General features: G+C 37.7%; 1 protein-coding gene across 19 annotated transcripts in view; it reads right to left on the bottom strand.

Annotated features, from left to right (window-relative positions):
* LOC127007085 (protein nervous wreck-like) overlaps positions 1–25,756 on the bottom strand; it is a 107,797-nt gene that overhangs the window by 10,269 nt on the left and 71,772 nt on the right. For 5 of the 19 annotated variants that reach the window (XM_050877649.1, XM_050877637.1, XM_050877639.1 and 2 more), the window contains 10 exons: positions 25,153–25,312; positions 23,874–24,085; positions 18,018–18,249; positions 17,104–17,267; positions 14,827–14,892; positions 12,920–12,997; positions 9,999–10,097; positions 8,566–8,880; positions 5,477–5,626; positions 1,725–1,854 (listed from right to left, as the gene is read on the bottom strand). In XM_050877649.1, coding sequence (XP_050733606.1) covers positions 1,725–1,854; positions 5,477–5,626; positions 8,566–8,880; positions 9,999–10,097; positions 12,920–12,997; positions 14,827–14,892; positions 17,104–17,267; positions 18,018–18,249; positions 23,874–24,085; positions 25,153–25,312 — 1,606 coding nt within the window. The remainder of the gene's footprint in view (positions 1–1,724; positions 1,855–5,476; positions 5,627–8,565; positions 8,881–9,998; positions 10,098–12,919; positions 12,998–14,826; positions 14,893–17,103; positions 17,268–18,017; positions 18,250–23,873; positions 24,086–25,152; positions 25,313–25,756) is intronic. The other 14 variants (XM_050877638.1, XM_050877643.1, XM_050877640.1 and 11 more) reach the window with 13 other exon arrangements.

Genomic DNA, 25,756 nt, shown 5'->3' with positions numbered 1-25,756 from the left:
TTCATAAGCAAATACATATTACACTAATAAAGTGCAAAATGTGCTGATACTCCCCTAAAATTTTTAAGAAAATTAGTTCATGGCATTACTGTACTTGATAGATTGCAATATTTGTGCAAAAAGGAATATCCTCTAATAATACTGATGATAATATTAATAGTAATAATAATAATATATCAATAATAATAATAATAATAATAATAATATTAATAACAATAATATTAATAATAATATTAATAATAATAATAAAAAGTATTAATAATAATAATAATAATAATAATAATAATAATAATAATAACAATAATAATAATAATAATAATAATAATAATAATAATAATAATAATAATAATAATAATAGTAATAATAATAATAATAATAATAATAATAATAATAATAAATAGTTCTGAATGTCATGTCAAAGTCATCCACTAAGGTATATAATAATAATATTAATAATGGCAATAATAACTAATAATAAAAAGTTAATTATAATAATGATAATAATAAAATATTAATAATAGCTAATAATAATAATAATAATAATAATAATGATAATAATAATAATAATAACAACAACTAATAATAATAATAATAATAATAATAATAATAATAATAATAATAATAACAACAACTAATAATAATAATAACAGTAATAACAATAATGGCCATACTTGAATTTCGAGTCAACCCATCCAGTATTCAAGCCACCAGCACAGCACCCCCACACAGGCAAGGCAGTGGTAGATGCCATACAGACGGTTCAAATACTGGATGGGTTAACTCAATAATAATAATAATAATAATAATAATAATAATAATAATAATAATAATAATAATAATGATAATAACAATAATAATAATAATAATAATAATGATGATAATAATAATAACTACTACATTCTACAAAGCGACATGGGCAAGACAGGATGGGGTGGGGCAGGGCGGGTCGCGAGGAGTTCCCCGGGCGAGCAATTCACCTCAAAATGCCGCTGCTTTTCTCCGTAGTGTTTATGAAAATATCAGTATTGACAGTAACTGAGTTGGAGTACACTTTCATTAATCATGGACCAAGTAAGTCAAGCACAGCTCTTTAAGTAGAATGAATTTGCGGTGAAACAAAATAGATTCCTGCAACGTATCTCCCTCTGCATAATTGTTGACCATATCTCCCGTGAAAAAAGCATCGCTTGGAACTTCATATTTGAACAACAAATGGAAAAGACAAAACAGTGATGTCCTTTATAATTCCTGTATCTTCTTATTCTATCCATCAAAAGTGTGTATATAAATGTTTATCATAGTTTTTAATACTGGTTCATATTTCAGTACTTTGCTATGATGGTAGTTGAAAAACATACTGTATTTCTGTTTTCTCCTTCTCCAACTATGTACTATATCAATTTACGAAATTTAGTTTGGTTAAGTGAAAGGGAAGAAATGGAAATATCGCATATGATTAAAATTATTATCATGTAAGATACTGAGTTGATTTAATATGAACGTCAATGAAAATAACATATGAACAAGTTTGATTGCAGGTTCTTTTTCTTTTCCATCTCATGCATTAAGGAATGTCGTGGCACAAACAACAATGAATCAAACGGACCAAACAAACGCATGAACTAAACACTGATTGGTGAGCGGCTTCTCGTGAGGTGATGCGCGCTAGGCTACGAGTCGGAGCGAGACACCGCGGCAATGTTCCCTGCTACTGCTGCACTTACCATCACTCTCCCCTCCGCTACCTCCTCCTTCAGCGGGAACCCTCTGCTGCTGCTGCTGCTGCTGCTCACCCGCCCCCACCGACACTGCTGTCCTACTCTTATGGGATGCCGCCTTCCTTCCTGCTGCACTCTGGAGAGTAAGGAGGATGAACAGTTAAGACTCTAGCTCCTTCTCTTTCACACACACACATACACAAACACCCTTTAGACTTTCACTTGCAGTATCTCTGTACATCCATTTAATTTCATTCATACTCTCACTTCTGTTCTCTGTAAAGACTAGACTCAAATTGAAGATATATGCACTTAAAAATATGAAAATAAAAACTGACAAGTGACTCACTACAAGATTCTCTGAATTTAATATTTTTTTGCATGTATGTACATACATTGTTTACCTATATTTATCTATTTTATCAATCATTTATTTTGATAAGAAACAGATAGCTAAACCAAAGACTTTGTATTAGATTCACTCCTGATAGCTAATTTGGATCTCACTAGGAATAAAATGTTACTGTTTTTAAAATTCAAATTAAATTAACATCAGTCAAACACTGCAACTCAGTAACTGGAATGTATTAGTCATGGACCAGGATGATTAAGTAAGATTGATTGATGAAATAATAAATCAGCTACTATATTACAGTTTCAGCCAATGAGCTAATATGGAATGCAGGCTTATAAAATGTCTTGCAGATAGTAAAGTATAACTACAGATATTATAAACCAAGCCTCCCAAAATTCTGCTACTGCATGAAATTCCATCTCATAAGTATATGCATTGTAAAACCAAATGTGACTGGCTTGCTGGTGGATATCATGGCAACATTAAAATGTCAAAATAATGGCAACGCTGGGCCCCCATGGCGCCACCTCTGCAGCCTCTGATTATTTCAAGCAAGAAGGTGAATATGCAAGTGGCATAGTACTTAGTAACGAGATACATAATAATTATGTTCTTATGAGGGTAGTTATTAATATAGTATAAAGCATAAATGTGAAAATACTCAGATGAGAACTGTGTAGATTTGAATGACCTATATTAATAATAATAATAATAATAATAATAATAATAATAATAATAATAATAATAATAATGATAAACAATAACAATAATTGTTAATATAATTGTAATACTGTAATTATCATGATTATAATAATCATATAATTATAATTACCACAAATATTTATGCCACTGAATGATACATATCAGTCACACTGATTTTATAATCTGCATACTTTTCCTTTACTTTCAACAAGTCTGTCATTAAAATTATATAAATTATTGCATGACTGTGGCAATGTATTACTTTGAGCAGCAATCTCTGTGAGTCAATCCACCAACAGGTGATGCAACCAATTGATGACTTTCACTTAATAAATATTTGCATAAAAAATTATGGGTATGAAGAAACTGGGGGTTAGCATTTACCAAGAAAAATACTGGGTTCATATCTGACCTTGTAACTTTATCTCAGGTTCCTGTGAGCTAATTTTTGTCAGTCCTCACAGATTTAACTTGGGCAACAACTACACTGACCAGTGTGTTTTGTAGGAGTGAAAGCTCCATGATTGACAAGGGTTCACCATATAATACCAAATTGAATAGCAAATTTCTCCTCCCATTTCCTCTTGTATTTTAAGTATTGAAGTGGGAGGTAAATTATGTAATGTATCAATATTTATGACTATGTATCATCTAGTCATTGAAATATGAACTCCATGCTTTAAAACAAAATTATTTTCTTTTGTGCAGAAGGAAGCAAATTGTAATTTGTGCAATTGGATTTATTCATCTCTCTTTACTGCATCAATTCTTGTTTTGCTGTTAAAGTTAATGCAAAAAGGCAAAGAGCCAACCCCAGCATGTGATTTAGTGGACATTACACAACACATCAGGCAACTCTTCCATGACGTTTACACACTTCAGATGATGCAGCTATACATCATAATATACACATACATTTTGCAATGGCAATTCATGATCATTTTGTATACAATACAGACTGAAATATGCACATTAATATTGAGACATTTTACACCCATAACATTTCTTCTCCTCATCAACGACACCAAAAACTGTTCATCACTTAGCCAATTGTGATCAGAAACGATCATGGTGATATAATCATGAAAAAGTTACCACATATGTGACTGTAGCTACTTAACCCTAACCACCGACCAGCCACGCAGCTAAACGCCACTCTGATGAGGAGGGCAAACTTCTATTTCTCTCCCACAGTACACATAATAATAATAATAATAATAATAATAATAATAATAATAATAATAATAATAATAATAATAATAATAATAATAATAATAATAATAATAATAATAATGATAGTAATAATAGTAATACTAATAATCAAACCAGTGTTTACGAATTCTGTAAAGTTAGTTGGTCTGGCAAAATTTCAACAGCCAGTCAATTTTGGTACCTGTAAGCAAGTGGCGAGGCAACATGTATATCACCAGAAAAATTTTGTTAAGGTGAGCTAACCCCGCTACTTTACCAGTGTGCAGCAAAAGCGAACAACACTCTTGGCCAGATTACATATGTGACACCTATTTAAGTAAGCACTAGATTAAAAGTGTATCAACAAAGCTCAACACTTAACTCCAACACTGAAATGCTATGTCTAATGCACAATGGATGTAGAGGCAAGGTGAAGGGTGCACAGGAGGGATACTTTTATACACTTGCTTACATTCCTACCTGTATCTAACTTTTTGTATTCCTAGTATGTACATAATTCTCCATCTCTATAGCAAGCTGTTTTAAGTCATTTTTTCTGTCATTTCCCTAAAACATCTCATGGTGATTAAACATAATTTTGGAGCACATACAAGATGAAAAAAAAAATATATATACAAGTAGGTATGGTAAAGTCCTGCATCTCCCTCTCCTCTAGACAGGTGTAAATCTCTTCACTCTCATAAGTGTACAAATTTTGATCCTCCTAATTTGCCAACAGCTAATGACAGTCAATTATCCTCCTTCTTTCTGTTTATTTCTTGCCTCTTGATGCCCCACTCCCCTCTTCCTCTGCTCCTATGATAATCCTATCTCTATATTACTTTAGCAAAATAATTACCAATACTCTAGCCTCATACCTCATACCAATCTTATCCCCTTCAACATGTGATCAGTCAGTTATCCTGTTTTCTTCCTTTTATTCCTTCCCCTGCCTACCCTTCTGTTGTCAGTCTCCTAAACATTCCACCCTTCCTCTGCCATTAATCTTACTATTGAACTTTATTCTGCAGCTGGCTTCCTATCCTCCTTTCATCTACCATCTGTCAACTTCCTTTACATCATTAATCTACAACCTTTTCACCCTTTTGAACTACCATCTACTGCTAGTCTTTCATTTCCTTCCTTCCCTGGTACCCCTTAAATCATCAATCCCATTCATTATTGCCTCTACAGTGGCTGGTTCCCACACCATACCATAATCATCATGTTTTTCTGCTTTCCAACCTATATCATCTAGTAATATGTATACTGTACTATAGAAATGCTACATAGCAATATGATCCTTCTCATTAAAATCATTCACACAACGATTCTGTAATGATGTAGTCTATTATGTTTCCCCTTGCTTTCTTTCTACATGCATGGGTAAGACTAGATAGCATTCCTAAGAACATCACAAGTGCCTTCAAGCCAACACAACACTATCACGAATGAGCACGGGTGACTACACAACACCACCACTTCTCCGCCACCAACAGCGCATTGTCACCTGCTGTGCCTCAGCCTTCTCCTCCTCCTTTTCCACCTCCTCCTGGGCTGAAGGGGGAGGCGGGAGGGGCTCCATGGTGGTCTCTTCGAGGCTGGGTGGTGGAAAATCAGGCACATCCTCCATGGAGGGTGGTGGGCCCCCCTCACTCTCCTTAACACGCACGCAGGTAGAGTGAGAAAAAGGTAAGGGAAGGAGAGAGAGACAAGAAAAGGTAAGATGTAAGATGAAGTAGTGTAATGTAAGAGGTGATGGAACCCAGAAACTGTGAAGGTGAGGCTTATGAATATATTCTTGAAGCATGTTTGTGTGTGTAATGATGAATGTGTGCCTGTGTGTGTGTGTACATATGCATGTGTGCGTATGTGTGTATGATGAAATTCAATAAACACAACACTTCCCCTCCCATACCAATAGCAATATATTACCCTCCAAGTTAATTTTATCATTTTATATCAAAGTATTATTACAACAGCCAACCCTCCCAACATGGTATTCCATTATGCAAAGGCTTATTTATAAACTCCTTTACTCACAATATCAGTACAACAGTGCTAATACCACTACAACTATTACTTCTACTACTACTACTATACTATTACTACTTTATACTCTATTTTCTGAGTAGCGACACTAAGCTCTGCCCAATGGGAGGGACAAGACATGAGTGTTATCTTTCTTGGAGTGTACTGACCGACAAAAAATCATGGAAAGAGGAAATGTTACAGTTCTCTCTCTCTCTCTCTCTCTCTCTCTCTCTCTCTCTCTCTCTCTCTCTCTCTCTCTCTCTCTCTCTCTCTCTCTCTCTCTCTCTCTCTCTCTCTCTCTCTCTCTCTCTCAAGAGAGAAGGTTGAGGTGGGCAAGTCTCTCAAGACTCAATTCATGGTGTCAAATGTATGAAGTCCTTCCACACCTAGTCTTAAGATGAATGGACAAAGAGAGAGAGAGAGATGTCGTCACCAATTTGAATCCATCACACCCACTTTACTAAACAACCAACAGTGTAGCTTCATGAAGCTTATGAAGAGTTGACTTACGACACCCCAAGGGTGGGGCTGCATATTGTTCCTCAGAAATCAGTATACTGCAAGTCTACTACTACTACTACTACTACTACTACTACTACTACTACTACTACTACTACTACTACTACTACTACTACTGCTACTACTTCTACTACTACTACTACTACACTACTACTACTACTATTGATAATAATAATAATAATGATACTACAACTACTACTACTAATAATAATAATAATATAAAAAAAATGCTGTAAAAAAATCATTAATGTTAAAAGGGACATCTCCCTTGAAAAAATTACCTAATTATATTTTATCCAAGCATAAATTTGATTATAAAACACACATCAAGAAGTGACTTTCATCAAGGATGTCAAGGTAAAGTAAAAATTATTCTAAGCTAATAAAGCTGAGCACAACACAATTGTTTTCATTTCAAATGACCTTGAGGAAATAAAGCGCCAAATACACGTTGCAAAGGTGGTACAGAAACACACAGATGCATTATGAAGCTTTTAAATAATGCCACTGTCACAAACCAATAAAGTGCACATGGGACAAAACCATGAAAATGGTGCCAAACTCATTCACACATAAAATGAAGTGCATTGGAAGCAAAAGTGAATAATAGTAGTATATACATTCCCACCCACACCCACACATAAAGAAGCAAAATGACCCTCATAATACACTTATGGCAATTTCTGTCAAGCTGCAGGAACCATAGCAAATGTTCACTCAATGACCAGAGCTATGTTACTGCCTGCAACTCTTCTAATGCGGAGATATAAAAATTAAATAGGAGCCAAGAAGTGTGGAAAGAAAAGCAAGTAAGGTCGGTATTCACTGGTAGGAATAGCAAGTGGAGATTCAGAAAGATTATAAATTGAATAGTTGAATAGAGAATAGCTGAATGTTTAAAAAATAAGTAGGAATTGAAACTTAACTAATAAAAATGAAAATAATTTACAGATACTGGATGGTTTCATGCAGAAAGTACATAGGTTATTGAGGCATAAGACAAAGTCAAGACAAGTTAAGTAAAATCACATGGCAGTGATGCTAAAAAATAACCTTGAAGAGTTTACTTTGTGTCTGACTTCTAGCTGCTTAGAGAGTTGTGCAGATAAAGCTGGCTTCATTAGAAAACAAGAAGTATTAATAGGATGAGTCCTATCTTATGAGAGCTTATAGGAGGTAAGGATGCAAGATAGCTTAGTGTGTTCAATTTTCAGTGAGATGTGGGGAATTTGTTAGCCTGCAATTCTTCCCCATAGAAGAACATTGTAAGCTACAGCATGTGATCATAAACAATTTCATACTGTAAAAAATAATGAAATGTTTAAAAGTGGCATACACACAAACACAAAATGAAAAATTCTTGCTGGTAAATCCTTTGGCCTCAAGTGATGCCTTGCTGCTAGTGTGGTTTGTTCTGGTCGGCACTTTTCTAGTGTCCATCTTCTCCACCATTTCAGTCCTAATGTTTTCCAACCTTTCTCAATCTATCAGGGTTATTTATTAATCTCTAATGCATCCCTGGTGTATTTTAATCATTTATAGAACCTGAATCACTTGAGGCAAAACTGAATATATGTTCTATACACACTAGAACGGGCTGGGCACACATAAACACATATGTATGCATAAAATTAAAACGTGAAGTGTGCAGAGGCAGGGCATACTTTTGGCCTAGTTCAAGCTTATATCACCTAATTTAAATTCACACAAAGCTGACAGTTAGGGATGTTTTTAGTTTCACATGAAGCTGACAATAGCAGTGTGATACGAACTTAATAATTATAGCATTGGTAGTGAGGTGAAGCTCCATCAACGACTCAATCAAGTGGACAGTGGTGAGAAGCTTTTTTATCTGGCTCAAACAAGGCAAACTAAAGCAGTTTAAAATGGACATGTCCAGGAGGCTTAGTACAGGTTTACATGTGGGGCTGTTTATACGGATAGACAGAGGTTGCTGCAAGTCCATAGGCAGAAAAGAGAGAGAGAGAGAGAGAGAGAGTGTCATTCACAAAAAGCACAGAAAGGATGAGTTAATTCAAGGTTCACCTCAATAGTAGTGGTAGTAGTATCAGTAGTAGTAGTAGTAGTAGTGGCAGCAGCAGTAGTAGTAGTAGTAGTAGTGGTAGTGGTAGTAGTGGTTTTAGTAGGGGCAGTAGTAGTAGTAGTAATGGTTGGAGGAGGGGGAGGTGAAGAAGGAGCAGCAGGATCATCGGTAATGGTGGTAGGAGGGAAGGAGGTCGTGGTAGGATGAAGGTCAGAGGATGAGGGAGTCTGCTGGGTAGGTTCGGAGGGTTGTGTAGCAGAAGACATAGTAGGTTGGCTGGTGACAGTTTTCCCTGCTGAGACCTCTACTGCTGAATCCTGCACGCACACACACACACACACACACACACACACACACAGAAAAAATAAAGATCAGGGTCCACTCACTGACTCTTGGGCATATGGTCCTATTACCTGAATACAAAATTAAAAGGATAATTAGAAGAAAAAAAAATGTTTGGTGTGTTTAGAGAACTGATACTATCTTGGTAGCTCATCTAAATCTCCACAGCCACCATAAAAATATGTAAACAAATTGAATTGATTGTCATGATGTCATGGAGAAAAATTAACTACTTCAATTAATATTTGGTATGATCACAATTTTCTGACACTAATTGCAAGACTGTATTAAACAAAAAGCTACATGGTTTACTGCTATTCTACTGGCTGCCATCAAGCTAAAAACTACTAAACAGTGTGGGTTTGTAATCATCTCATTGCAGGATACAGGAAGTGGGCTTGTGGGGTCCTGTCTCTATGTCTTGATCAAACAAATTTAGCTTTAAACTCGTTAAAGGTTTTGCATTGGATGATCTCCCTATCCAGGCTACTCCATGGTTCTTATAAATGTTTTTCCTTAGGACCACCACTTACACACTCATTTTCCTTTACTATATATAGGTGGGTTTCTTCTTTACTACTGGTTCAGTAAATTTCCTGTCAATTGCTGCTGCCGCACAACTTTGTTTTGTGTGTGTGTATGTGTGTGTGTGTGTGTGTGTGCATGCACACTTATGTGTGTCTAGTGCCAATATAAGAGTGTAAGGATATGGACACTTAGAAAGGAAACCTATGGAAGAGGAGAGAGAGAGAGAGAGAGAGAGAGAGAGAGAGAGAGAGAGAGAGAGAGAGAGAGAGAGAGAGAGAGAGAGAGAGAGAGAGAGAATGTCAATAATCTAAAGAAAATATAAGGAAAAAGTAAACAGGGAATAAAGTGGTGTTACAGCTAAAGAGGCCTAAACAAGACTTACAGGGCAAGGACCGAAAGACAGATAGATGAAGACAGAATGGGTGCATAGCAGATGGTTTGGTAGGTGAAGGAACTATATACCAGGAGAGCAGGAAAGTAAAACCAAGAGGAAAAGAGACCTCAGAAATAGTGTGGGAGAGTAAGTGAGCAGAGGAATGGGTGAGGGACAGCCATAAGCATTCACCTGTTGCTCAGGAGGCTGAGGTGGGAGGGGCGGGGACTCTGGCGGCTCACACACCTCCACCACCCGTGCCTCCGACAGAGGGCTGACCAAACCACCCGCCTGTTACCACCCCCGAAGCGAGGATGAGGAGGAGGGCAACGAGAGAAAAAAAGAAGGGGCACAGGCAGAGTAAAGATTGGGAATGAGAAAGTGATTAACAAGAAAAATCACTTTGGATGAAACAAAATAAATGAAAATTCAAGATATCAAATTAAATAGATGTAGAAACCATACCCAAGAAAAAGTATTGAAAGCAGAAACATGTTAAAGCCACAATTGAAACATAGCAAAGAACAAATATGGGAAAAGTGTAATAAGAAGGGATAAAACAGAGAGTACACAATGAAAATTTATCATACAGTAGAAACATCTTAAAGGTAAAAGAACAATCTCTTAGAGCACGTAACTCTCAAGATAAAGCAAAGAATAGGAATTGTGACACAAAATAACTGATAAAGGAACATTGCACATGAAACTCTAAGAATTAATTTGTAGAATATGGTGAGCAGTTTCCAGTTTAACACAAAAATGAAATTATATTAGAAAAAAAAAACAGATACCGTACATAAGTAAATAATTTTTTATTTATTTATTGTGCATTGATATGTTTTTACTAGATATTATTATGTCTGTCAATATGACAAAAATGCAAGGCTATTTTCTGTGGTTTGTAATTAATATTATTTTATCTACTTTGGAAATTGGGTTATCTATTTTCAATGTACACTACATACTGATTTTGTAGCTGTTGTCCTTGCTCACCTTCACTCACCTAAGTGCTTATCCTATTTTGTAAACTAAAAGATTACCATTTTTATATGTTCAGCACATCCATATTATTTAATTTCTATCTTTTCAATACACCCATATTATTCTTTTAGATATTGCAACAAGGCTTTTCTTTATTAGCCACCTAAAATGTAAATATTAGATCGAAAATAAGTAATGTAGTACTTCTATGAACTTTCTCAAAATGTTAAACAATTCCATATTTTCTTTGTGCACAAAAGTTCTGTATACACTTTATAAAAGCTTTGGAATAAACGGGCTTGGGAATGCCAAATGTTCTGCCAAACATTTGATAAATTCCACATGTAGGTAGAATGCATATCAACTCCACATAATGAATCTTTTCATTTGTTTATTCTGACTATAAAATCAAAACATCCATTCATCCTTTCACAACTTGGCATTCATTATGACTATGTGAAAAAAATACTTGCCTACAGCTGCTTATCAAAATTGTAAAATATATACTTAAAAGCTGTACTATTCGTACTGTTGTCAATAGATATGGACAGTAAACTGCTTGAGTGTGACGGGTGGATGAGAGGAAAAGTGCATGGGTGAAGTGTTTGAATAATATTGTGCAACTGATCCAATTTTCAATTATTTACTGCTGTTTCTTTTATGTTCATCTCATTATGCTCTCTGACATTCTAAATGGGCTGTGTTAAAAAACTACTTACACTTCAACATTCCCCGATTCTAACTAAGATTAACTGTTGCACTAAATATAAACATATATTACAGCATGATTGGAAGTAAACTATAAACAGCTTTGCTATTCACCTCAACTGTAATTGATAAGTTACCTCTGGTAAGTGTGGACTAAAGAGAGACAGGACATTTAGAGGTAACTTAAAGAAAACAACTACTGTATACTCCTAGTATGTATCTAGAGCTAATAGTCATATTACTGCAGACTTTCAGAATACCAAACATGTTTTTGCTTCCTTCCTCCAAACCCTTTTCTGTCATTTTGTCACATAATCGCATCCACTGATTCAACTATTCCCATGCTCTGAATTTCCTTTTCATGCAAATCCCCCGGTATGTAGGTTCACTGTCCCTCATCTGCCTTCTCTGCTTTCCCCTGTTTTCCATGTTCCTCTCTAAATGTATTTTCAACCTATTACTCCTTTGTTTAGTCTGTGTACCACACACGATAATTTCAGTGCATGTGGAAAGTTAGGCAGATGTGATGAGTGAAAATGATTTAGTACTTTAAGAGATGCTCCAGTATTGCTTAGGACATTGCAGATACGTATTTACAGACAGGGCAGACCAGGATGGAGTTGTTTATAATGGACAGACAAGACAGGGTGACAGTATTAACTGGGTGGGCTACTGGTAAGCTGGTACATAGCTAAACTGGGAATACTTTTTAAGCAACAGGGGCAGCCAATATCTTAGTTTAATTAGACATGTAGAGGTTGAAATCAGTTCCTTTCAAAGAGGAACTAAAGGGAAAGCTTTTAAGATTTTAACACTTGCTTTTTATGAACAAAGATGTGTAGATAACAGGTGAAGGAAATGACTACAAAGGGTTCAGCCAGCATTTTCAGTTCACACTGAACGCAATATTTAAATATTTTGTCAAAGAAATTATTCAATTAGAATTAATGAGTTAAGCACTTGAGGTATTCTAGTCTGACTAAGAACTTTAGCGTGATCAATCAGTTGCTCCATAAATGTTACAAATTGTGTAAGTGCTTAATTTGGTAGCAAGAATGAGTGACATCAAAAATGCATTATCAATTCAATTCAGTTAATTTCAAATAAATGTTCATAACTTTAAAATTTATTTATTTGGTTTTGACGAATTTTCATTTTAGGTGCAAAAACACCAAATTTTAAAATCAAATTAAGAAACAAACTTAATCAAATCACCCGGTACCTACAGGCACTCGTAGAAACTACTAAAAAGTTACATAGTGTTCTTAGTTTAGAGAGCAAGTTATTAAAGAGACAATTACGAAAGTACTTTTGAACTATCTATTTAAAAAAAAAAGCAACATCTGGCAGCCCTTGCCATGCTTTCTGTCTTTCTAGCAAATATAAGGGCCAGGAGGGAGATGAGGCCCCCAGTGCTGTTTCACCTCATCAAGGGAGATGGTGGTGGTGGTGGCGGACGAGGGATCCATTGCCTCATCGTGCCATGGCTCTAGCTCGAAGGCCTGACAAGTGTGTCCGGTGGGGCCGGGAGGATGAGGGAGGGCCGGGTGAGGGGAGGTGAGGGGAGTGACAGAGGCTGGTTAGTTGGTTAGTTAGTTTTTCCTTTTCCTTGTTGTGTTTTTACTGAGACATCATCGCTGTGGATTATTTATGGAGTTTATTCCATCCAGAAATTTGACTTATCTGTTGTAAGTGTGTCTTGAAACAATCTAGCTAATCTCTCTCTCTCTCTCTCTCTCAATTCCCTTGAATATCTCCATCATACTGCTTTTTTGCATGAATGGTTCATCATCATTTGGATATATAGGTTGCTGCCTGCAGAGGAATACTTCTTTTAGATTAATTTCAGAACATGTCCTTGTCCCTTGCCCTGAGTTATCATTAATCCACAGGTGTTGATTATACGATGGCAATAACCAAAGTATGGGGCAATTTGCTTTTTTCTTATTTTTTTTTCTGAAATCTGAGATAATGAAGAAAAAAGGTAAAGAACAAGCAGATAACTAAAACAATGACGAGATCACTTGAATATTTAGCATTAATGAGGTGTCAAAGATCACAATCAATAAACCAATGAAAAAATACTCCATAAATAGCAATAAATAAGTTACCAACAGAGTGAGAACCCAACAGAGAGGAATCAGGATGAGATATCAGAAAATGAAGATGCCTGCAAGAGAACATATTCAATAATTTCACCAACTTTCACATTATCTACTGAGAAGTGGAGTTGATATATTTCTTTAGCTACATAACTATGAAAAATATGCTAGAGGATATGACTTGTAAAGAGCCAATAAATAACTGAGAGAGAAATTAAGTAAGGCAAACCATGTACATGATCAGACAGAAAATGCTCAGTACGTAATGGAATATAAACTTTGCTCTCCATACAAATACCAGAAATTTTGAAAGGAATATGTGCTATCAAGAAGGCAGAAAAAGAGATTCATGAAGCCATCAACATCATAAAAAACATTCAAGACTATCAAATGAGAAACTACAGCAAACACGAGCATGATAATAGCTAGAGAATTATTCATTATAAAGAATAACCATCCTGAACTATAGTCTATCGGTTTTAAATTGACCCCTTTGGCGCAACTCAGGGATTCCCCACAAGACCGCGCTGGTGACATATCACTCCATTATTAACCTCAGATAGGGTCGCTACCTCTCTTTCTCTCTCTCTACTACTTGAGTTGTCCATTGTGAGTCGCGTCCAAGGGCTCGTTAACATCAATAGACTATAGGTTACTAAGATGCAGATTGGAGAAAATTGATCATACATGCATTGAAACCATAGAATTTATCAAAGAATAATTTTGTAGCTGTAAATAGAAGCAGCGAGTAGCTATGTAGTGTTTGAATCTAATGGGGGAACAAAAAGGGCCAAGAAGATAATCTAGAAGTCTATTTACAAATATAGACTCTACAGGAAGATTAGAAATTAGTATGTCAAGGCAGGATGATTGAGAGGAAGGAGATGGGGGTGGTAAATGTACAGAAGAGAGAGAGAGAGAGAGAGAGAGAGAGAGAGAGAGAGAGAGAGAGAGAGAGAGAGAGAGAGAGAGAGAGAGAGAGAGAGAGAGAGAGAGAAAACAAGAAAAACAACCATAATCAAGAAAGAGGAAATATAAACAGAAAAAGAATACAGAAAGAAAAAAATATCAGTAAGATGATAAACGATAACATGACAGAAAAGTAAGAAATATTAAAAGAAAGAGACAGTAATAGAGAAAGAAAGCAGGAAAATAATAATGAAAGTGATATAGTGACAGAGGAGAAAAAGGAAACTGACAAAGGGGCAGAAAGGCGCAGTTCATTTCACCTCTTCCTGCAGGGTGTCCGGAGAGGTGGCTGAAGAAGGCTCCTGTTCCCTCTGCTGCCTCGCTTGCTGCAGCCACAGGAGGGAAGGGGAGGGAGAGAGACAGTGTGACAGGGATGGAGGCAGGAAGGGAGGGAGAAAACATCAAATAAGTGTGAGCTGTAGTGGGGGAGGAGGAAGTGGGTATTAGGAGGGGAGGAGTACGAGATATGACACACATATGGCCAGAAATGACAAAATCCAGGTGTAGTAAACAGCTTGACCAGAAAAAAAGTGCATAGTGGTCTCAGCTGTCCCACTGTCACCTTTCCTCTCTTAGAAAAAGGTGCAAAAATTGCTGTATTCTGTTCATTTTATCTGCCAGATATGCAACACCCATTTTCCATTCAGTGAGCCACTAGTGAAATGCATCTTTCACCAAATAGTCGCTCTTTCACGTGCATAAAAAAAAAAGGTGTGTGGCTTGACCATTGAGCTGTATGATATGAACATCAATGTGAATGGAAAATAGGCCAATATGCTAAATCAATGAGCAGACTACAGTGTGCACTGCATGAACATTTCTGGAGTGAGGGACTGCATGAGAATAAAAAGTAAAGGGTGGAAGGATTGATGAATTAATCAATAAAAAAATAAATCTTGCATTGCACTGCATGACACACAAATTGACATAAAAATATAAGCATGAGAGATCAGTGTATGTAAATCAGAGATTTAAAGGCATGATAAAAAACAGAAAGACAGCAATTGTAAGATGGAGGACAGTAATGATATATGGTGAATATTGTCTCGTTGAAAACAGAGCATACGCATCACATATCATGATATGCCAGGATGTACACTCATGATAAACACTATGTCTATGTTAAAAACACTAGCTCCAGCAAGACACTCCCCCTCAGAAAACGTGTTAATTTTGGACTAAGTTGAGAAATACTGCTATTTTAAAATGTAAATAATAAAATACTCATATGTAGCAGAACACCATAAGTAACCCCCAACATTGTACATTATGCACTGTACAGAGGGTAAATCACAATAATAATAATAATAATAATAATAATAATAATAATAATAATAATAATAATAATAATAGTAATAGTAATAATAATAATAATAATAATAATAATAATAATAATAATAATAATAATCACAAAACAACAATAATAATTATGATGTTGTTCAGTGCTTATTAGATCTTCATAAGAATTGTCATTTTGGAGAAATAAGCAACATGATGATTATTATTATTGATGTTACTACTTATTTCTCCAATCAGTGTAAATTTTTCTAAAGAATTCATTGGTGCTTAATAAAAAAAACTTATCTAATTACATTACACCTACAATTCATACACATCAAATATCACTCAAGTCAATAATAGTGACAAATTAAGTCTTTAATCATCCACCACAACAGATCACAGCCTCTCTCAAAAAGAAAGGCCTGAAGTTGCCTCTTGAGGCATTCAACAGAATTTGGCTGCCTCAAGGACAGTGGCAGTGTTATGAAGCCTAGGAGTCATAGAAAAAAATGACCCCCAAGAAAGATGCAAACAGCACCTGGCTCATCAAGACAAAACAAAAAGAGGCTGGGGGGCCATTACCCCCTCAATGCAGGGGTTCTGTAGGATTTGTGCTACACCCGTCATGGGTGGCAGGCTCGCCTGATGCTGATGCATCATGGGAGCCTACTACTAATGTCAATCAACTAATATCAATTCAAAAATAATATGTTCTTTCCACTTCATGGGCCTTTGTAATCATGTCTTTCTATTTTTTTTTGTAACACCATTTTTCATGAAATGCTTTCTGTATCTAAAAATAAAAAGCCCAATAATTTCCTTAAGTTACAAGAAGCATTCTAAATGCCACACAACCTACGTAGACAAGTGAAAAGCTGTTTTCCCAAAAACTGTTTAGTAGTATATTTGATGGATTCCAAGATCTTTTCAAATTTGAAATCTAGATATTTAATGTTCAATTTGAATTATATCTTGCCTATCAGCCATGTAGGAAGACTCACACAATCGAAAAGGATGATAATAATTTCTGCTTCACCTAAACACAACCTCCTTCAGCACACTTATTAAACAATTCATTCACTCTGCGAGTAGCTACCATCCCTTCATATTCCTTTCCCATCCTTTCTTCTTCGACTGTCTTTTCTCCTCCCTTTCTTCTCTCTGCCTTCCAGGATGGACCCATAAAACTGGAAAGAAGCTTGCATGGTGTTGGTTCCTGTTTGTAATGCTCCCCCTCTTATCCATGTCTTACTCACCTCCTGGTTGGATACATCAGGGCTAGAGACGAGTTCTGCATACTGCTGGTCCTTGTCTGTGGCCTCACTTTCTGGGGATGAGCTGAACTGGCGCGAGTACTTGTTTTGGTGCTGCCCACTCAACTCCAACTCAAAGGCAGAAGCGTCATAGCCTCCACTAGGAGCTGGAGGGATTGAACAAGTGCCATAGACTTATATTTATGGTGGCACAACATCAAAGGAGAAGAGGACCAGAGATGAGAACCAAAGAAGGATGATGAAAGAAAATAAGAGATAAAAAGAAAAGTTGAATATATCTAAGGCTCAGTTTCAAGAATTTATTGTTGTGCACTTGAAAAGCCATTAACCTAGTAGCAGCAGGGATCATGTTTCTTAATGGTCCCTCTATGCGAGAAAAATGAGAAAAAATCATCACTCACACAAACCATTTCATAATATATATCAAAGCATTTGTGATCAGTTTATGTATCATCTATTTTGGCGGGTTTATATCATGGCATAAATTTGGCCCGTTGCTACTACACGGTAAAGCCACAAATTTGGCCTGTCGCTGCTACCGGGTTAAAGTGGTATGTTACAGGCAAACGTGAGTGTGGATAATGTGGAACAGGCAATAAACCTGAAAATAACAACCAAGGGAGAGGCAAGGGAAACATCAGAGTGGCATATGTCCCCCCTAAAATGAGGGTAAGGAATATAGCTGAATATCAAGAGATGCTGGCTAAGTGAAAGGCCTACATTAACCTCTTTCTGATGTATTAAAGAGTTTGTATTATTTGTTGTCTCAAGCATCATATCTGACTTGGTATCTTGAGCAATGTGTCAAGGTAGATAATCATAGTTAAAAGCTTGTTTAATACCTAGACCTACACCAAAGATTCTAGTGAACCAAAACGCTGTAAGCAATATCTCACCCGTAGCAGCAGTGTTATTAGCGGTTGTGGTAGTGGTGGCAGCAGTGGTAGCAGGTGTTGGCTCTGTTGGTACCATAATGTTCTGTGATTCCTCCACTGTCTCCACCATGGGGGTTGGCTGTGTGATGATGACTCTCTCAGGAGGCAGAAGGAAGCCGGGGACCTCTGGGGGCGTGTGGGGAGGCGGCGTGGTGCAGGGTGAAGCTCCAGAAACGGCCTGGAAGGTGAATACCTGGAGAGTGCATGGGCAGCTCTAGTCAGTCTCTGTCCACTGTCATTTAACTTATACTTAGCTTCCTTTTTCCTCTTTTACTTCCTCCATTTACCTCTCTCCATTTGTCCTTGCCTGTCTGTTCGTAAGGTGTTCGGGGGCAATTTCTTGTTTACACCAACCAACTAACCTTCTCCAAAACAAGTACATGGCATAATTTTCTACAATAAAGGTGAAGTTGGGGGCATACGCTTAAGCTGTGCATGACCTCAGTGCTCATCTCTGTCACATTGGCCCCTGAGCACCTATTTCTGTGGCAATTTCCACTCACCATCTTTATCTAAAGGGAGCACATGCCATGGGGTGCATTACCTTGCCCACTCACACAACTTCACTCCAAGGGCTTCAGGCAAGCACATCTGGATGCAGGCCCACTTCCTATCATATCATGCCATATTCATGGCAGGACCCAATGACTTGCACCAGGCATACTTTGTGGGCCTCCCCTTGGCCTCCCATACTTAAGGAAGTCTCTTACAGATGCAACCTGATAAACAGGATAGACTTCTGGGAAGCCTGACACATGCCTATATATAGCCTCAGTTGGCATTCACGAATTGTGCAGGTGATGGACCTCAATTCAGTCTCATGACAGTAATCACTAATTTGCAGAGGTGGGCAAGTGCGGTACTTAGTGCGGTAGTGTGGTAGTACCGCATCACAAAAAAAGTACCGCACTACTGCAAAATTTATGAAAATACCGCACTACTGTGGACCGCACTAAAAAATCCTGCGGTACTTTTTTGTGGTACTTTGAAAACTATCAAAGATGACATTTGCAGCGCGGCATGCTCACAGAATTTTTTTTTACAGTGAATTGGACTCAATCAGTCAATCGGTATCAGCCACCAGAATCAGTGATTCAATCATTCTGACTTTTCAGTTATTGTTCAAAATTAAATACAAAATAGACAGATTAACTACTACACTACGAGTCTTCTTTAATCTGCATGGTGCCGGCCATTTCAACCCCGGACCCGTCTGTGGTGCCGGCCGATTTTTAATTTTTTGACTACCGCTACCACAGTACTGCACACCGCGTACCGCACTGGGAAAGAAAAAAATGGGACCGCACTACCGCAACCGCACTACTCCGGAAAAAGTACTGCACTACCGCAATTGCACTACTGATTTTTCAGTACCGCACCACCTCTGCTAATTTGACAAAGTTATTTCAACAATACCTCATGATTCTGTGAGGAAACTTACCAAAGGCATCTATTATGGAAAGTAAATGGAAAAAAGCTGACAAAAAATAAATACTCAAATGTATATAGAATAAGGTGCCGATGGTTGGTGTAAACTAGAAATATACCTTTTTCCAACCCTTTCACCTTTGTCTCGCACTTGTTTCGGTGTTCACCTTTGTGAACTTTGTCTCATCTGTCGGTGGAGGAGGAAGAGGGACGGGGAGGGGGGGGGGGGGATAAGGATGAGAGAGAGAGAGAGAGAGAGAGAGAGAGAGAGAGAGAGAGAGAGAGAGAGAGAGAGAGAGAGAGAGAGAGAGAGAGAGAGAGAGAGAGAGAGAGAGAGAGAGAGAGAGAGAGAGAGAGAGAGAGAGGTAAAAAAAGCTGGTTCAGCATGACAGTAGTAAAAGGAACAGTTACAGGAACTGGAAAATGTCTGTAAATATAAAAAGGAGAAAAATGTGACAGGTTGCAAAATATAAAAGTAATGAGAATTAAGCCAGTGTCAAATGTTAAATACGAAAACCATACTAAAAGCTACAGAAAAAATCAAGAATTTAGTGTTATTAAACAAAGCAACATAAATGGTATGTAACTTGGAGGCAAATGAGAGCAGCAAGGAATGTTGTGTTAAGGAATCTAAAATGAGGGAAATGAAAGATAGATAGACTGGCAGGCAATAAGGAATGAAGAAAAGAATATGTGGGAGGAAGGAATGAAGAAGAAAGAAGGAAAGGAAGGGCTGAAGGAAAAAAGGAGAGGTGGAAGTGGAAGAGTGGTGCTAAGTGCAACAGCCATACATAGTGCTGATTGAAACTTATTACATAGCATTGAGGCAGTGAATGCATAAAATGTGCAAGAAAGAATTATTACTTATTTGATTTCTCAGTGCTTCAGTGCAAGTGATCATAGAGGAAAAGATAAAGTGCTACAAGTACATAGTGCTGAACTGCTGCAAAAATGAGAGGTGCATAAATGGATACTTTTTGTGCTCGGTATACCCGGAAACGTATGAAAACTGACTTACTCCTCTGCATGCTAAGAACACCCTGCAACCTTTCCTGACATAAAATTATTCATATACAAATAATCAAAATTCTTGTGAGTAATGGGAAACATAGTGAATTATAAGCTTTAACCCGGTAGCAGCGGGGATCATATATTTCTTAATGGTCCCTCCAAGCGAGAAAAATGAGAAAAAATCACCGCTCACACAAACCATTTCATTATATATATCAAGGCATTTGTGATCAGATTATGTATCATCTATTTTTTGGGGTTTAAATCATGGCACAAATTTGGCCCGTCGCTGCTACATGGTAAAGCCACAAATTTGGCCCGTCGCTGCTACATGGTAAAGCCACAAATTTGGCCCGTCGCTGCTACATGGTAAAGCCACAAATTTGGCCTGTCGCTGCTACCGGGTTAATTATAATGATTATGGCAAAGTGAAAGGAGTCTCAAGAAATCAGAAAAGACTTATCATCCTGTAAAATGACACATTCCTTCACGTTGTGAGAAGCAGGGGAAGTGTGTCTTCAACCTTTGGTGATTCTTATTATTTGACTTTTTTCATTCCTGAATTCTACTTGAATGCATGGTAAAGGGCAGGTCCTAAAACAAAAATAAACATATAACTTTGCATAGTGCTTCTATATTTGGAAAATTAGATGGATTACTTGGTTCCTTATATGTATACTAATGGAAAAACTTCAATAGGATATCCACACATTGCTTTTAGCCAGGAAGACTCTAAAAATGTCCAAGCCAGTAGTACAATCACTACTCTATTACTTCTATTGTAAAGCCTGCTCCTTGTAACTCCCTCAAGGGATTGGCCTTAGAAAAAGACTGCATTAGGTTGTTTACATAAACCCCACCAATGCAGACTCCCATCCTCTCATTCCTCCGTCCTCTCTCTTTCACACATATTTCAATTTTCTTCTTTCTGAAGTTGTCTTGTCCAAATGTTCCCTCCAGTGCAATATTTCAAAAGAAATGAAATGGCTAACAACTGTGTGGATGAACCCTTGAATTTGTTTAAGGGGACACTGAAGGAGGTGCAAAATCCACATAATTCATGCTACAAGGCTATAATATATGGAAAGGTGGAGAACTGCTCTGTAACTGAGTGTGTGTTTGTGTGTATGTGTGTGTGTGTGTGTGTGTGTGTGTGTGTGTGTGTTTGTGTGTGTGTGTGTGTGTGTGTGAGAGATATATTATATAGATATAGATAGATAGATAGATAGATAGATAGATAGATAGACAGCTAGAGACAGAGTACAGTTAGCAGTAATTGTACAGTTAGTACATTTCACTACACAGCACATTAGGAGAAAAAAGCATATTACCTATCATGATAATAATATTTACACACACACACACACACACACACACATCTTCTTTCACGTGTAGCCTCTGTTCACCTAGCAGTGAGTAGGTACGCGACGTAAGGCAAGGAGTTGTGACCCCATTGTCACGGTGTGTTGTGTGTGAGTGGTCTCAGTCCTACCCAAAGATCGGTACTATGAGCTCTGTGCTCTTCCATAGGGGAACGGCTGGCTGTCTCAAGAGAGACCCGCAGCAGACCAAGAGGTGAATTACATGCGCACACACGCACACGTGCCTGCATGCAGCCACACACGTATGCACAGCTCACAACCGAGGGACCTGGGTTCGATTCCCAGAAGGATGGATGGGCAATCTTCTTTAATGGGGAGGCGGTGGCTGAGTGGTTAGTATGCTGGCACTGCATCCAGGAGGATGTGGGTTGAGTCCTGCCCGCTGCAACAGCTTGGATTTTTCAGTCACCGCCAAGTGGTCTGAGACTTCCCACAATGCTGTCCTGAAGACCACCTATCAACCCAGACCCTAGATTCTCTATCTAAAGAGAGGCTCAAAGATAAGTTCTGAGTGGGCAGCATGAGCCAAGAAAGATGGTGGCACTATAAACACTTGCCTGTGCCACAACGTCCTGGGGCTGACCATCAGGCCCCACCAAGAAAGTCTACTGGCGCCACAGGCCGAGAAAAAAAAAAAGTTTCCCCTGTCCCCCCTTGCTGTGAGAGAGTGTCAGTCAGGAATTGGCCTCACCTCCTGGGTGTGTTTAAGTGTGATGTGAGGTTCCACCTGATCCTAAAGATCGGTCATTTGAGCTCCTAGCTCATTCAAGGAGGGTAGTGACTGGTGATTGTGCACCACTGATGTGATTAGACTATGGTGAATGACACTCCCATGCACCCAACAACCTAGCCACACACCCACACTCACAAACAGACACATAATAAACAATATTAACAGCCCTCTACAGCAGTGACAAATAACACTTACACACATATACACCAACCCACAGACACAGAGATGAATGAATGCTGAACATCCTGACAGCAATGGTAACAATACATATTGACAATAGGAATGAATCAAAACTACGATGATAATAAATAAAGATGGTAATAATAATAATAATAATAATAATAATGATAATAATAGTAATAATAATGATATTACTGATAACAAATGTTGTCAGCCAATAGCGCAAGATGAGGTCAGACCCAAAACAATGAGTGAAAAATAAAAATGCACAAATAAATGCCCTTTCAGTTTTAGCTCAAAGGTTTTACTCAAGATGTACAGTCACAGCCACACAGAGCCAAAATAACACAGTACACCCACACATGTGTATGAACACAAACACAAAGCACTGCAGTACTGACAACACAGCAAATATGTAAATAGGCTCATACGAAGGGGGAAAGACATCTTACAAATAAGACAGAGGCAAGGGCTGACTGGAAGGAAGGAGGAACGGCAGGAAGTAAGACTGGACATAATGCCAAAAGGAAAACAGATGAGAGAGGAAAGATATAGGTCAGTATTATAAGACACTTTCGTTTCTCACATCAGCTATTTCTAAAGGACAAAGAGGGGGTCAGTCGGGTTCTAATGAGTGTTTCTTTAGATTCATGGTACAGAAGAAGGGTCAAACTACCACCAGGGTCATACAACTACTCATGAAAATGCACACAACTCCTATGAAAGCCATGTCAAATATGTGTTATTGGGCAACGAAATGTCTTATAATATGACCCATAGCAAGAACAGTTGGGAGGAAATCAGACAAAAAGAAAGAATAACAATGCCTAGGAAAGGGAAAGGGATGGTGAGGCATGGAAAGCAAAAGAAAACAAAGGCAAGAAAGATGTAGAAATAGAAGATAAATAAAACTAGAAAAGGATCAAGAAATCAAGGGAAAATGCAGAAAAAAGAAAGGAAGGGAAGGGAAAGAAAGGAGATGGAGAGAAAAAGGAATAAAGGATAAAGGGAAAGTATGGGCATGAAAGGACAGGGGTGGGAAGGGAAAGGAGAGGTAACGTCCACACCCACACCCACACTTACATCAGGCGTCAGAGGTTCCCCGTCAGAGCGACATTCCTCCACTACCAGTGAAGGGAACAGCCCCACCTGGCCATCCACCTCTCCCTCCCACCAACCATCATCCACGTCATGCACTGCCCGCTTCAAGATGTGGATAATCTGCCCCTCACAGAAGGTTATTTCCTCAGGGCATGTTGCCTCATAGTCGTACATTGCCCGGCAGTAGTCACCATCTGTAGGAAAGAATGGAAGAGATTTGTGATCACCATGTAGTATGTTCTTTGTAATACAATCAGTTCATCATCAATGCAGTTTCTACAATCATGAGTTTCACAACTGTGAATCCCTAAAAATATCCAAATTAAAAACCTACCGTGTAAATTAGTGCTACAATGCCCCTTTTCAGTGCTAGAACAGATGGCCGTACCATCTTAGTATGCCCTGATGTCCAGATCCTCTTTGGGGCTTCCCATCTCCGTGACCAATGATTTATCAAACATTCAGGTTTGAATCAGGTTGATGGTAAAAAATATTTCTCTTGAGAAGATAAATTTTAATGTCTTTCAAGAAAAGGCAAATCCCCCATGATTGTGATGACACTGCAGTGGACATCCTTTCCTGTGTTGTGTTTCTCCTAAAGTAAGGGCAGGAAAATGGATGGTTCATGTACTCTTCATGGCACCTTTTCAAGTTGTGCTACCGTGGAAAATATGAAGCTGAGTAACAAAGACAATTAAAGCATAATGAAACTAATTCAAATGAAAAAGGTAGCCATGTAGTGGTCCAAAACTTGGATAAGGACTTTGAAAGCCTTGAGCCACCATTACTTTATTGACTTGATGTTCAGAGTCTGCCTCACATCTTCAGGGCTTCTGGACTGGTGGTTGGAATTTTTTTTTCCTTCAAAGTAGAAAATTTCTTATAAACTTCAAGAAGTGGTATTGACCCCCTAACAGAAGGTGTACCATCTGCTACTTATCTTGCCAATGCCAGGCCTTCTTGTCTCAAGAGTTCTACTATATCCCACTTAACTTTTGTAAACTCATTGGAAAATTGAATCAGATGGTAATTCTCTGAAAAGCTCAGGATGTTATGAGCATCCACATGCAGAATCTTCTGAAGATTCACTCAACCTGGCACTGCTTTTTTGAGTGACCGCCACAACTGTACCACCCAGGCAGCCTCTAAAACAAAGAGTGGGGCTGGCAGAGGCCTCCCTTCGCATGGAAGGTAGAGGGGTGACAGTGTCTCACGCAATGGGTTACAAATGACAAAAAATAAATGGATCCAAAACACTTACAATGGAGCTGATCACTTTCAACTGGCAGGGAGAACGATGGTGGCACAGCAGAAGGAGGAGGAGCAGTGGTGGTGATTGGCGGTGGTGGTGGAGGCAAGTCTGGTGGTGGCTCGGCGGAGTACTCCTCCACACCATCATACTCCCCGCCCCCCTGCTGCTGCTGTGAGGAAATAATTTGTAGAGGGAGATCAAAGGTTGGTGTGTGTGATGGAGAGGCTGTTGATTAGAGCAAGACAAAAGTTAAAAGTTGGGTCACTAGTGTTACAAGGAAAAAATAACCCTGTTAACGGGCTCATTAAAACAAAAATAGAATTATGTAGCTTAATGGAGATAAGTCTGCTAAACTATTAAAAAAAAAAATATATATATATATATATATATATATATATATATATATATATATATATATATATATATATATATATATATATATATATATATATATATATATATATATATATATATATATATATATATATATATATATATATATATATATATGGGACAAAATAATAAATTTTTAGTTACTATAACTACTAAGTTTCTGATTAAAATATTTTTTGGATAACACAAAAATACACAAAGCTTCTCTAATTCTAACAAA

This window comes from Eriocheir sinensis, chromosome 34 (assembly GCF_024679095.1).
Source record: "Eriocheir sinensis breed Jianghai 21 chromosome 34, ASM2467909v1, whole genome shotgun sequence".
Taxonomy (NCBI): Eukaryota; Metazoa; Arthropoda; class Malacostraca; order Decapoda; family Varunidae; genus Eriocheir; species Eriocheir sinensis.
This window is presented reverse-complemented; position numbering and strand designations above follow the sequence as displayed.